Source organism: Miscanthus floridulus, chromosome 9 (genome assembly GCF_019320115.1).
Source record: "Miscanthus floridulus cultivar M001 chromosome 9, ASM1932011v1, whole genome shotgun sequence".
In the NCBI taxonomy this organism is placed as follows: domain Eukaryota; kingdom Viridiplantae; phylum Streptophyta; class Magnoliopsida; order Poales; family Poaceae; genus Miscanthus; species Miscanthus floridulus.
The window spans coordinates 136349721-136362431 of NC_089588.1; the positions used below are offsets into that span (position 1 = coordinate 136349721).

At 43.0% G+C, this 12711-nt stretch overlaps 1 protein-coding gene across 1 annotated transcript; it reads right to left on the minus strand.

The window, feature by feature from the left end:
- Positions 1-6585: 6585 nt before the first annotated feature.
- Positions 6586-10082, minus strand: LOC136481037 (F-box/LRR-repeat protein 3-like). Its single transcript, XM_066478423.1, has 6 exons — positions 9737-10082; positions 9346-9653; positions 8795-8923; positions 8445-8549; positions 8186-8356; positions 6586-6672 (listed from the first exon to the last, which is right to left on the minus strand). The coding sequence occupies exons 1-6, from the start codon at positions 10080-10082 to the stop codon at positions 6586-6588; spliced, it is 1146 nt and encodes a 381-aa protein (XP_066334520.1).
- Between the last annotated feature and the right edge of the window lie 2629 nt (positions 10083-12711).

Below are 12711 nucleotides of genomic sequence, written 5' to 3' on the forward strand. Positions count from 1 at the left end.
TTTGAGAGCCTCCCGGCTGGCCAGCCCGCCACCGCCCCATCGCCGACCCCGACCTCCCCTGCTTCGGCCGTCGGCCCGTTGATCTACGACCTCGAGCTCTCCCGACCCCCTATGCTAGGGTTTGAGGGCCTCGGTCCACTGGGCCGCCACCATCGCCATCCCTTGGTGGCCATGTGCGCCGGCGTCCGTGCACGCTCCCCATCTCCGACCTCTACTTCTGACGTGGGGGTCTTCTCCGACCTCAACATCCCTGCCCCGTGCTCACTGCCGCCGCCATCCCTTGCTTGGCGAGGTCTTCTGTAGGTATGCGCCCCCAACCTCACCTTCTCCTCCATCCCCAAGTCTGCTAACTGATAATCTTTCTATTACAGCAACTTTATGCACGCTGCATCTTGTGAAGGTAATTTACTATATTATAAATGTGACGATTCAGCTAGAACTTAGAAGAATGCTACCTTCGTGCAATTTCCTTCTGTTGAAAAGCAGTTGATAATAGGTTGTATATGTCAACATAATACCATGCTTAGAATGGTTTAACTTGCCGCATCTGATAAGACATGTTAATGGAATGCTCCATTATTATAAGCCAATGGTTGTGTTTTATGCATCTTTCCACTTAATACAAAGTAGCACCTAATGTGTTCAATTGTTTATAGGTAAGCCTGAAAAGCCCAGACAGGACTTGCATAAGTTGCATACCATTTTTGTTGATACGTCTCAGTACAACAAAAATAGCTTCTATATTGTGCTGATACACTGTTGGCTTACAAGACAACTTTGGTGATATGTAATGTATTTTCATTTATCTGAGTATATTCTTTTGAGAAGTTCTAGATTGATCCTTACTTCAGTCCTAGAGTTGTTTGAGCTCCCGAATTATTGTGGAATCTACTTCCACTTAATATAATGGATACGAACAAGGTAGCACATATTTGTAGGAGTACTCCCTCCAATTATAATGGTGTATTGGTGTGGACATCGACATGGCCACTGATATACTACTTTGACCAGTAATTACTAGTACGATATATTGTAATCTTACCCTATTCTTTATGGTTATTTTATTTAACTCAAGCAACATGTGCGGTGACTCCATATAATTCATCATGCTATCGAGGCCTCAGTGGGTATCTCTGTTGGTTGTGATCTAAGAACCCCACAAGGTCTCTACCACATTGTTTGATAATTAGGGTTTGTAGTATTGACCCCTAAATCAGATTTTTCTGAGGTGTTTGGTAGTGTATCAAATCAGAGAGCAAAGCCGCCTTTTATGAGTATGTATTGATATATTGATTAGCTTGTGTCTTATTTACGGGCATTAATCGGATGAATAGGTTGTGAACAAGATTAATCGGTGACAGGTTGGACTGATGAAAGCGTTACTCTCCCCCGTTCCAAATTATAAGTCGCTTTGACTTTTTTTGGTTCATCCATTTTGCTATGTATCTAGACATATTATTTATCTAGATGCATTGCAAAATGGATGTATCAAAAAAGTCAAAGCGACTTATAATTTGGAACGGAGGGAGTAATACGTAAAGAATGATTGTTTGACACGAGTTTCAGTGCTAAATTAACCAATTATTAATGGTGTGGATTGCATTGTCATGTTTTGGTAATACAGCCTGTACAAGTGTTTTAACGTTGACTTGGGAGGTTGATTATCTATTTGTCCAATAAGGATTCAATTTACAGATTTTTAAATGTGATATTATTGGAGTTATTGATGGTCAAGAGCTGAAAGAAACATAAAGGTACCTTTCAAGAGTAGGAATTAAACATGAATCTGGATTGAATTCAGACCAAAAGGTTTATGCTACATGACTAAAAAAAGGAAAAAAAGAGAAATAAAGAAAAGCTTTAATCTAGGAGTTGATTTCAGAGATAAGAGACCGGGATTGTTGAATGCTTTAATAATTTATTGCTTTACTTAAGGAGTCTGATGAGATAAATGGGCCTAGTATATTTGGCTCAGTAGAGTTGATCAGAAAACATTAGGCCAACTATTAATGGATTCTTGTGTTAGTCCTTGGTCGCTTTGTCTGCTCATTCGCCTCTTATCCAATTGCTTCTTCTAAAAACACAGGATTGGTTAATCTTTCTTATTCTCCCTTCGGGGCTCCTTATGTTTTTACTAATAGAAACAGTTTAGACCTTGCTCATAGAATCCTCGGGACTACTATTGCTTAATCTTTGTGCTCCCTAGAGAAAGTAAACAAGATGATACAACTGAATAAAATCTGACTGAATATTTTTGCTAGGTCGGCCAGCAAACTAAAACGCTCAGATCTGCTTTCAGATTTGTCAGCAAGGCTACATCACTGCCAATCTCTAAAAAGAAACACAACCAGTATTTTTGTCATCATAAAATCTGACCATTGCATGAAGGCCCCAAACTAATTATATCCAAGGACGTGCTTGCTTTTCTAATCTTAAGCAAGTTGATGGTCTTTCCCCACAAAGGCTTTCCCAGAATTATGCACTCTCCAATTCCCCGTGGTTGCCCTTTTTGTTACATGACTAAATATCTACATCATGTTTGCCAGTAAACAAAGCAACACTGCTGTAGGTTATAGTGTTTAGTTTGCTGAAGGGGCTACTCTGTAGGTTTCTACCAAAAATGCTCATTGTACGCTTTGCTAAAATTGTAGAGATTGTAACTGGTTTTCAGGAAGACACATAATCTTTTTTATGAATAACTAAGGAGTCATGTATTACTGTTACTGGTACTATATGCTAAAGATGACAGTTTGAATTGTTGAACTGGATCTTTATATATTTGGCACATTGTGCTCCAGTAGCCTCCTGCCTGTGGAATATGGATTGTTTCTTTGTTTCGATGAAGCACAAGTCTTTGAATTAGCATCTCTGTTTCTTGTGCTATTATCATGCACATGCACTGATGTTCATTTGTTTCCGTCTATTGCTCATCCACAGTATATGGTCTGGCCTCTGTGGGTCTTTTTGTTCTGGCTTAAATGTTTCTGAAAGCTTAAATGTTGGAATGCCTCTAAAGAAGAAACTCTCATACGCTTTAGATGGTATAGGTCTCATGGTTCGCTGCATCCATACTTTTTATACTTATTTCTTAATAGATAATTCTCTTTCTAGTTCTATTCCATCTGTGCATCTGCGTTTTATGTATCTACCGACTGGTGTTTCCTTTGAGCAATGCAGCAGGCTTGCACTTTGGTATCTTATTCTTGTCAAACGGAGCCTGCTATCTCAATTCTTCGATTGCATTTGAATGTTGCAAGCTTCTTGGTAATAAGCTTATGAAGTTGTGTTTCTCTGTGTATCTAAAACTGTTCTACATGTCTTTTCATCAGGTGAGGACGATGCTCGTCAAAAGCTCCCCTCTCCTCGGTTTTTTGGCTATTTTGCCATCAACTGCTGCTCTATGTTTGCTAAGCAGCTGTTTTTTTTGCCAAATCTCCCCTCTCCTCACCTCTCCTTTGTTTTGCCGATGATGAAATTGTCCAAGTCCATACATTATATGGAATATGAGCTGATGATCAAGAACTTGTGAGGAACTTGGCATCATTATCAGCCGCCCAAATTCTCCTCTCTTCTCTAGGCTGTTGATAACAATGTGTCTGGAATTTGACATTGGTCTTACCTTGTGGGATGGTTTGGACTTGTGGAATGAATTACTTGGGAATTATGTCTATTTAATGATGGATTGTATATATTCTTATGAATTGGACTTGTAATGGTAGTTTATATAATGCTCTTGTGCTTGTGGTCAGATTTGTAGTATATATGTTCGGGTCAGATTTGAAATATATATATATATATATATGTGTGTGTGTGTGTGTGTGTGTTCGGGTCGAATTTGAATTGTAAATTTGAATTTTTTTTTGTGGAAAAATGTACTATAGGGGCGGTTCTAGACTGAACCGCCCCTACAAACAGGTATTATAGGGGCAGCTAGTACTACGACTGCCCCTACAAATCGATTTTGTAGAGGCGGCTGGTGTTACTAGTCGCCCCTACAAATCGATTTGTAGGGGCGGCTGATAACACCAGCCGCCTCAACAAATCGATTTGTAAGAGCGGTCTGGGAACCGCCCCTACAAATGCATGATTTGTAGAGACAGTATGGTAGGGGCGGCTGGCTGAGCCGCCTCTACAAAGCCTCACCAGTCGCCCCTAGAACCCATTCCTGTAGTAGTGACGCGGGCAGTGAGATCCGGCGAGCATGGGGCAGGTGTTGCTGGTGTGGATTGGCGACGAGGAGCAGCGGGGAGGGTTCGTGGTGTCTATGCGATGCCGTAGGAGGAGAAATTGAGGCCAGAGGTGGTGGGCGCAGGGAGATCGGGGAGCTCAGGCCAAGGTTGGCCATGGTGGCGGTGCGGGAGCGAGGGAGGAGGCTCGGGGAGGGCCGAGGTGGAAGCGGTGATCACGCGTGGTACTTTGGTCCTGCTTAAATAGGGAGGAGGCGAGGGGAAAGGGCCGGTGTGGAGCTCGGCAATGGCCGTCAATGGCGGTAATTGCCATTGATGCCACGGGATTAGAGGAAAGGGGAAACGGAAGGGGTATAAATGCGTTGTGATTGCAACTTGACTGACTGCAGGGGAGGGGGCGCACTTGGCTGGCTCCACATGGCCTGGTTCATCCGTCGGCCAAGGATGGAAGGTCAAAGGTGGGAGAGAGAGAAGATTGGGGCCGGCTGGAGGAGAGGGATGACACGTAGGGCCCGTATGGCTATGAGAAGGGGAACGGGCCCGGCGAGACAGTGAGAGAAGGAGGGGAGTGTGGGCCTGAGGCCCAGGTGCGAGAGCGGGAGAGCTGGGCTGGCCGCTGCTGCGCTAACGGGCCTGCGGCCCAGGTGGAAGTTGGGATGGGGCGCGGAGAGTTGGGCTCAGCCCAAGAAGAAGAGAATGGCAGGTTTTGAAAAAGAGAAGACAAAGGTTTTGAAAAATATTTGTAACTAGTTTTCAAACTTATTTTGTAATTTTTTTGAACTCCGTTTAAACTATATTTTTAAAATAATTTTAAACGTTCTGAAGGTCAAAATAATTACTGTGAGAAATCTGGAGATTTGTATTTGAAGTTCTATCTGTCACTCTTATTTGGTCGGTGTTGTAATTTTCTGTCAGTAACTCAGTATTTCAATAACGTGAGTACCATGCCAAAGAACATCTCAACGACTAGAGAGACAATGATCTTTTTTCCTTACAATACACCGGCATATTTCTTCATATTATGAATATATATAAATCCATATAGTTGGATCACTCACGAGCCAATGTGTGAACACAAGGTTGATATACGCCCTCGTGGTTCGGTTGTGATGAGTGATTGTCAACGTGACTTGCGTCTTGGGTTGAGTCGGTGAACTAACCATGGCTTGAGTTGGGGTTGTGCAACATGTCTCTTGGCTTGTGGTGCGCAGGTGTGGAGCTCAGAGGCGGTGGTCGACGATGAGGTTAAGGTCAAGTAGAGACGTGCCGTGCCGATGGACTAGGAGCAGTGAAGGTCGAACGTGAGGCTTGGACCGAGGGACCAGGAGACCAGGTGACTAGCCGTGGTGGCTGACACTTGGGGACATCGACAATTGCAAGAGTATGGGTGATGAAGACAGCATCGACCAAGTCAAGCAGGAGGACAACGGTGTCATGGCACTTGGCGGAAGCCGGACATGCATATCCATGGGAGATGTAGATGGCGTCGGTCAAGGCAAGAAGGAAGGCGAAGGCGTCAAGCTTGGCAGAGGTCGGACACGCGTCGACATTGGAGGGGTTTGGTAGTTTTGTCCTCAAAACCATCAGAGCGGTTTGGTGGTTTCGTACTCAAAACCATCGGAGGACGGTTTTCTGGTTACGACCTCAAAACCAGACGTGGACGATTTGGTGGTTTGCGCCTCAAAACCATCGGTGGCGGGTTTGACCGGTTTGGACATCAAAACTGGGGAGTGACGGATCGGCGGACACGTGGTGGTTTCTCAAAGCTTGCGTTGAAGCAAAGCGAAGTCGAGAAGGCGCCAGGTCCATTGGATCGACGAAGAAAAACTTGGACAGATTTACCCCTAACCACTACGTAAAAAATGTTTTGTAGGGGCGGGTGATGACCGTTTGTAGGGGCGGTTTGCCCAGCCGCCCCTATGCAAGGGTCTCTACAAAATCATGTATTTGTAGGGGCGGTTCCCAGACCGCCCCTACAAATCGATTTGTAGGGGCGGTCTGGGAACACCAGCCGCCCCTACAAATCGATTTGTAGGGGCGGCTACAGTACCAACCGCCCCTATAAATCATTTTTTCGCAAAAAAAATTTACAATTCAAATTCGACCAGAACATATATTTTTCATGCACAACTCCATCATGACTTATCTTCTTCTGCGATTGTACTGAAACTCAATGAAAATACACATTTATTTGTACCAGATTATAACAAATATTTCATGACAATACACGGTGCAAATTATTGTGCTTGATGTTCATTTAAACTATGAGATTGCACATAGGTATATGAAAAGTAATGTGAAAACCAATCTTCGCTCGATGCAAGTAACACAAGAGAGAACAAGACACACCCAGGCAGACTGAACAGAGAAGGAAGAAGAAAGGTCCCGACAAGCTCTTTCATTCCACCGTCATCCTCGTCAGGTTCAGGAAGCCCAGATCTCCTCTTGTCAACCCAGATCTTCCTCTTGGTGGTGCCCAGCACACCTAACAGAATATTTGTACAACTTTCTAAAACACGCAGGAAAGATGCACATCATTATATTAAGGAGAAAAGGGTCCACCGACAACACATAAAACCAGCAAAAAAAATAAGGAACAAAAAACATAAAGGAAAAAAAAGCACACGCTCAACACCAATACTACACAAATCACTAAGATTTCAATAGTGAACCACGGAAAAAAGATAACTAACATTTAATTTTCATAAAAAAGTTATGCACAAAACAAAATCCAAGCTGAGCTTGCTATGAATAAAGCCAAGATAGAGCGCAGTCAATGAACTAAATTAGTAGTGCTGTTATATAGGTTTTGTTAGCAACAATCATTGTAGCATTTCTACCAGTAAAATCAGAAAACGACCAGAAAGTAAATCTATATAATAGGAAGTGCTGCTGAGACAGGTACATACAGTAGTATGAGCATGTAGTAGTGACTGTCGCTGTTGGTGAAGGTCCTGAAGAATTGAGACACCAAGTTCTTCTGTCTCCAACATAGTTCTTCGGCTCTCTTTAATTTTGTCAGTGGACTGATTCAGTCTTTCAGTTGTCATCATCAATCTTCCCCTCTGATCAGTAGACACCTGAGCCATTGGAGAGTACCCCAAGGCCCTAGTATGACATGAGTAAAAAAATGTAAGAAGCCTGAGATAAAAGGCCTCAATAAATCAAACCAGCATACCCAAAATAAATCAAACTGCAATAAGGGCAATACTATCATGTGATTTACTTTTGTTAGACTAAGAACAGAAAAGTCATCCATCACATGTAAATTTCTTTTTATAAATGTAATGGCTCTATCTTATTTACTGACAAACAGAATATTACAGAGATATAGGATGAGACAAAGGATTTCTTGCTTCTATCATGTCTTCCACTGTTTTCATTCAAAACATGTTAGATAAAAGATGTCATATCTGAAATGTCTGATCTTGCATCAAACAAATGGAATTCAGTCCAGTAACCAGATGGCATGTCTTTGTCCTACCCAAGGATCAGCTGTTATGGATCATAATGTATAAACAAACATAGAGCCAAGAATTCAATGAAATAGTTGTTCAAGCACAAAGCATATGTAACATGACTGAACAGGTGCCATTCATGGAAAATACAAACTCCATCACAAACCAAAATAAGTATTGAGAACAGGATGCAACTAATATTGCTGTGTTATTAATTATTATAGTTCTGCGACAAAAACAGTTAGTGTAAAGAAATAAGCAGAGCAGCAGACCAACCTTGTTAAGTGTGCGAACAGCTGCGAATCTGAGAACAGGTTTGGATGAACTTAAGAACAACTGCAGCACAGTAATTTTTCTAACATGTTTGTGTAGGGAAAGGCGCCGCATCTTTTTTTTCTTGTTAGGGTAAAAGATAACAAACAACATAATGAAAATGCATATGATACCAAACAAACAAAAAGTAAAAGATAACTCAATGTTGCACTCTTATCATCTGTTGCTCCCTATATGTAATAAAAAGAAAAATAGCAGATTCAAAACATTGAGTTCTGTATCCGTCACTCCAGAGCACTTGCTCAAGCTTAACTGCCTTAAAGAAACACAAGAGGTTCCAATAGCTTTTAGTCCATCAGTCATGAATTTGCAGCCTTCCAGCTTCAGGGTCCGCAGTTTAGGAATCTTTTGTAAGCTTCTCACCATAGAAGGAGTAACCTGATACATGAAGAATGTAAATTAAGCTGTGAGGGCTCAAGTTACGCCCAGGTGATACAATAATATGAGTAGATGATTAGCTACTTACAGGACAGCAGTATGAAAGATCCAGTTCCAATAGATTGGGTACCGACTTCAGCATGGATGAAACTCCCACATCAGTGATATTCTGACACTGAGACATATCAAGCACCTGCAATGGTGCAAGCATGTGAGTTCAGTAATAAGCAGAGCTCTATGAACACTGTTTTTTTTAATTATCAAAAATACATATTTTAGTACCAGTGACTAGTTCAGACAAGGCATCTGCAGAGTTCAGAACCTAACAGCGTAAGATCAAGAGAAATAATACCATTATAGTGTTTGAAACGAAGCTGATGTGTGATTGCTAGTAACAAGCAAGTCAATAAAAATGGCAAATTACCATGAGCACCTCACCTGTAGTGATTTACTGCATTCTTTGTCAAGACTACCAAGAGCATCATCATCAATTCCAATACCCCCCACCAGTGTCAACTGTTGAAGATTGGGTAGCTTCATGATGGCAGGAAAACTATCCTTTGTGATCTGCAACACAAGATACGTTTCCATTTTATTATTACTCCAGCACAATATGATAAGTGGGCCGGTAGGCACTAGGCACAAAGCTGCAAGAGAAACTAGTCGGCTACTAGTACCGCTCTGCTGATCCATTGTTGCAAAGATGATTTGCCATGTTTATAGATAAGAACGCCTGCAGATCGAGAATACTATACTACCTATACACTGAAGTGGCCCAATGCCCTAAGCACTAACTGAATAAATTAGATTGAGCAAATGATGTACTAGTAACTGATGAAGGTAGATTTCTAGCAAAGGAAATAACTGAAACCCATTTCTCTCTGGTGAATTAAAGAAATCAAATCAAGAAACGTACAAGACGGAAACAAAAGACAGAATCATCCGTCGCCTTTTGTCAATAAACAAACAGAGAAACTCTCAGCGCTCACCATGGTGTAGGAGAGATCCAGTCTGGTGAGCTTCCGGCACTTGAGGGCCAGGAGCTGGATCCCCAGATCCGAGACCCCAAGGCACCACTTGAGCGAGAGCTCCCTCAGCTCCGCGCACCCGACGTCGACGTACCTGACGCCCATGTCGGAGAGCGGCTTCCACCTTGCCAGTGAGAGCCTCTGTAGGCCCTTCACCCGCGCGACCTCGGCCGCGGCGGCGTCCCCGAGGTCGACCCCATTGGAGAGGTCGAGGTCGGCGAGGCCCGGGCACGATGGGGCGAGCGCGGCCACGCCCGCGGCGCCGAACCCTAACAAAAAAGATGTGGAGAAGGGAAAGGCCGGAAGGGAGAGGGGAGCCGAGGAGACGAGATTGATCTATAGATGAACTCACCTCCTCGGCGTGTTCGTGGCACTCCACCTCCTCGAGCAGGCCACCCGCGCCGGTGCGCCGCTGAGCCCAGGCCAAGGCCGGTTCCACGCCGAAACCCTAGGTCGGCGTGGCGGCGCGCCGGAGGCCGGCCGCCCAGGCCGAGGTGTCGCTCCGCGGGGAGGAGAGGCGGAGGCGGTGCTCGGCGGTGTCGACGTCGGCGCGCGGCGGAGGCGACGGCAGAGGGTGGCGCGGCGGACGCCACGGGAGAGAGCGACGCGAGGGAAAAGCCAGAGGCGGCGTCTCGGGCTGAGGTCGAGAGGACAAGGGAGATATTTTTCTCTTCAACAGGTATATATGCAGCGGGCATTTGTAGGGGCGGCTCAATCACCAGCCGCCCCTACAAAGAGCAATTTCAGGGGCGGTTGGTGAGTGAGCCGCCCCTACAAATCAGACACATTTGTAGGGGCGGCTCGTATCACCAGCAGCCCCTGCTCTTCCATTTGTAGGGGTGGTTGGTGTCTGAGCTCCTGAGCAAGTCACTGTAGGGGCGGCTCCATCACCAACCACCCCTACAAAAAATGTGTCTCGTTGCTACAAACCGTTTTTCACGTAGTGAACGGGTATTTGGGATGAGTATTTTCATGTGAGAGTGTTTTTGTCTTTTGACGGACGCCTATATATATGTGAAGGGGCTGGATGGACAGCTATCCAGAGTTACTCTCATTTGCGTGGTGTTGAGAGGAGGCTAGGGTTAGAGAGATAAGTGGCTCTTGTTCTTGAGCTTTTCGTCATCTTAGCTTTGTTTAGGCTAGAAGTGGCATGTAATCTGACCTCTTGAGCTTATCCAAGGATCAAATTCGTGCACCTCTTGTTTCCCTCTCCAAATCTGAAGTTTTTATTTTGGTGTGATTTTCGGAGCTATTTTTGTTGATTTTTGGTCGTCGATTTTGGCTGTGATTGGGTTAAATTTCTTGACGGGTTTCGATGCTAGGACATGTGTGATCAAGGCTAGGGTGATCCCCTGACAAATCCTTCACTTGTGCACCACGAATCAAGCTGATTTCGTTTTGGGGAAAAACTCGAGTTCATGGCTTCGATCCAAGTTTACCTGAGTTCATGGCTAATACGTAAAGAATGATTGTTTGACACGAGTTTCAGTGCTAAATTAACCAATTATTAATGGTGTGGATTGCATTGTCATGTTTTGGTAATACAGCCTGTACAAGTGTTTTAACGTTGACTTGGGAGGTTGATTATCTATTTGTCCAATAAGGATTCAATTTACAGATTTTTAAATGTGATATTATTGGAGTTATTGATGGTCAAGAGCTGAAAGAAACATAAAGGTACCTTTCAAGAGTAGGAATTAAACATGAATCTGGATTGAATTCAGACCAAAAGGTTTATGCTACATGACTAAAAAAAGGAAAAAAAGAGAAATAAAGAAAAGCTTTAATCTAGGAGTTGATTTCAGAGATAAGAGACCGGGATTGTTGAATGCTTTAATAATTTATTGCTTTACTTAAGGAGTCTGATGAGATAAATGGGCCTAGTATATTTGGCTCAGTAGAGTTGATCAGAAAACATTAGGCCAACTATTAATGGATTCTTGTGTTAGTCCTTGGTCGCTTTGTCTGCTCATTCGCCTCTTATCCAATTGCTTCTTCTAAAAACACAGGATTGGTTAATCTTTCTTATTCTCCCTTCGGGGCTCCTTATGTTTTTACTAATAGAAACAGTTTAGACCTTGCTCATAGAATCCTCGGGACTACTATTGCTTAATCTTTGTGCTCCCTAGAGAAAGTAAACAAGATGATACAACTGAATAAAATCTGACTGAATATTTTTGCTAGGTCGGCCAGCAAACTAAAACGCTCAGATCTGCTTTCAGATTTGTCAGCAAGGCTACATCACTGCCAATCTCTAAAAAGAAACACAACCAGTATTTTTGTCATCATAAAATCTGACCATTGCATGAAGGCCCCAAACTAATTATATCCAAGGACGTGCTTGCTTTTCTAATCTTAAGCAAGTTGATGGTCTTTCCCCACAAAGGCTTTCCCAGAATTATGCACTCTCCAATTCCCCGTGGTTGCCCTTTTTGTTACATGACTAAATATCTACATCATGTTTGCCAGTAAACAAAGCAACACTGCTGCAGGTTATAGTGTTTAGTTTGCTGAAGGGGCTACTCTGTAGGTTTCTACCAAAAATGCTCATTGTACGCTTTGCTAAAATTGTAGAGATTGTAACTGGTTTTCAGGAAGACACATAATCTTTTTTATGAATAACTAAGGAGTCATGTATTACTGTTACTGGTACTATATGCTAAAGATGACAGTTTGAATTGTTGAACTGGATCTTTATATATTTGGCACATTGTGCTCCAGTAGCCTCCTGCCTGTGGAATATGGATTGTTTCTTTGTTTCGATGAAGCACAAGTCTTTGAATTAGCATCTCTGTTTCTTGTGCTATTATCATGCACATGCACTGATGTTCATTTGTTTCCGTCTATTGCTCATCCACAGTATATGGTCTGGCCTCTGTGGGTCTTTTTGTTCTGGCTTAAATGTTTCTAAAAGCTTAAATGTTGGAATGCCTCTAAAGATGAAACTCTCATACGCTTTAGATGGTATAGGTCTCATGGTTCGCTGCATCCATACTTTTTATACTTATTTCTTAATAGATAATTCTCTTTCTAGTTCTATTCCATCTGTGCATCTGCGTTTTATGTATCTACCGACTGGTGTTTCCTTTGAGCAATGCAGCAGGCTTGCACTTTGGTATCTTATTCTTGTCAAACGGAGCCTGCTATCTCAATTCTTCGATTGCATTTGAATGTTGCAAGCTTCTTGGTAATAAGCTTATGAAGTTGTGTTTCTCTGTGTATCTAAAACTGTTCTACATGTCTTTTCATCAGGTGAGGACGATGCTCGTCAAAAGCTCCCCTCTCCTTATTTTTTGGCTATTTTTGCCATCAACTGCTGCTCTATGT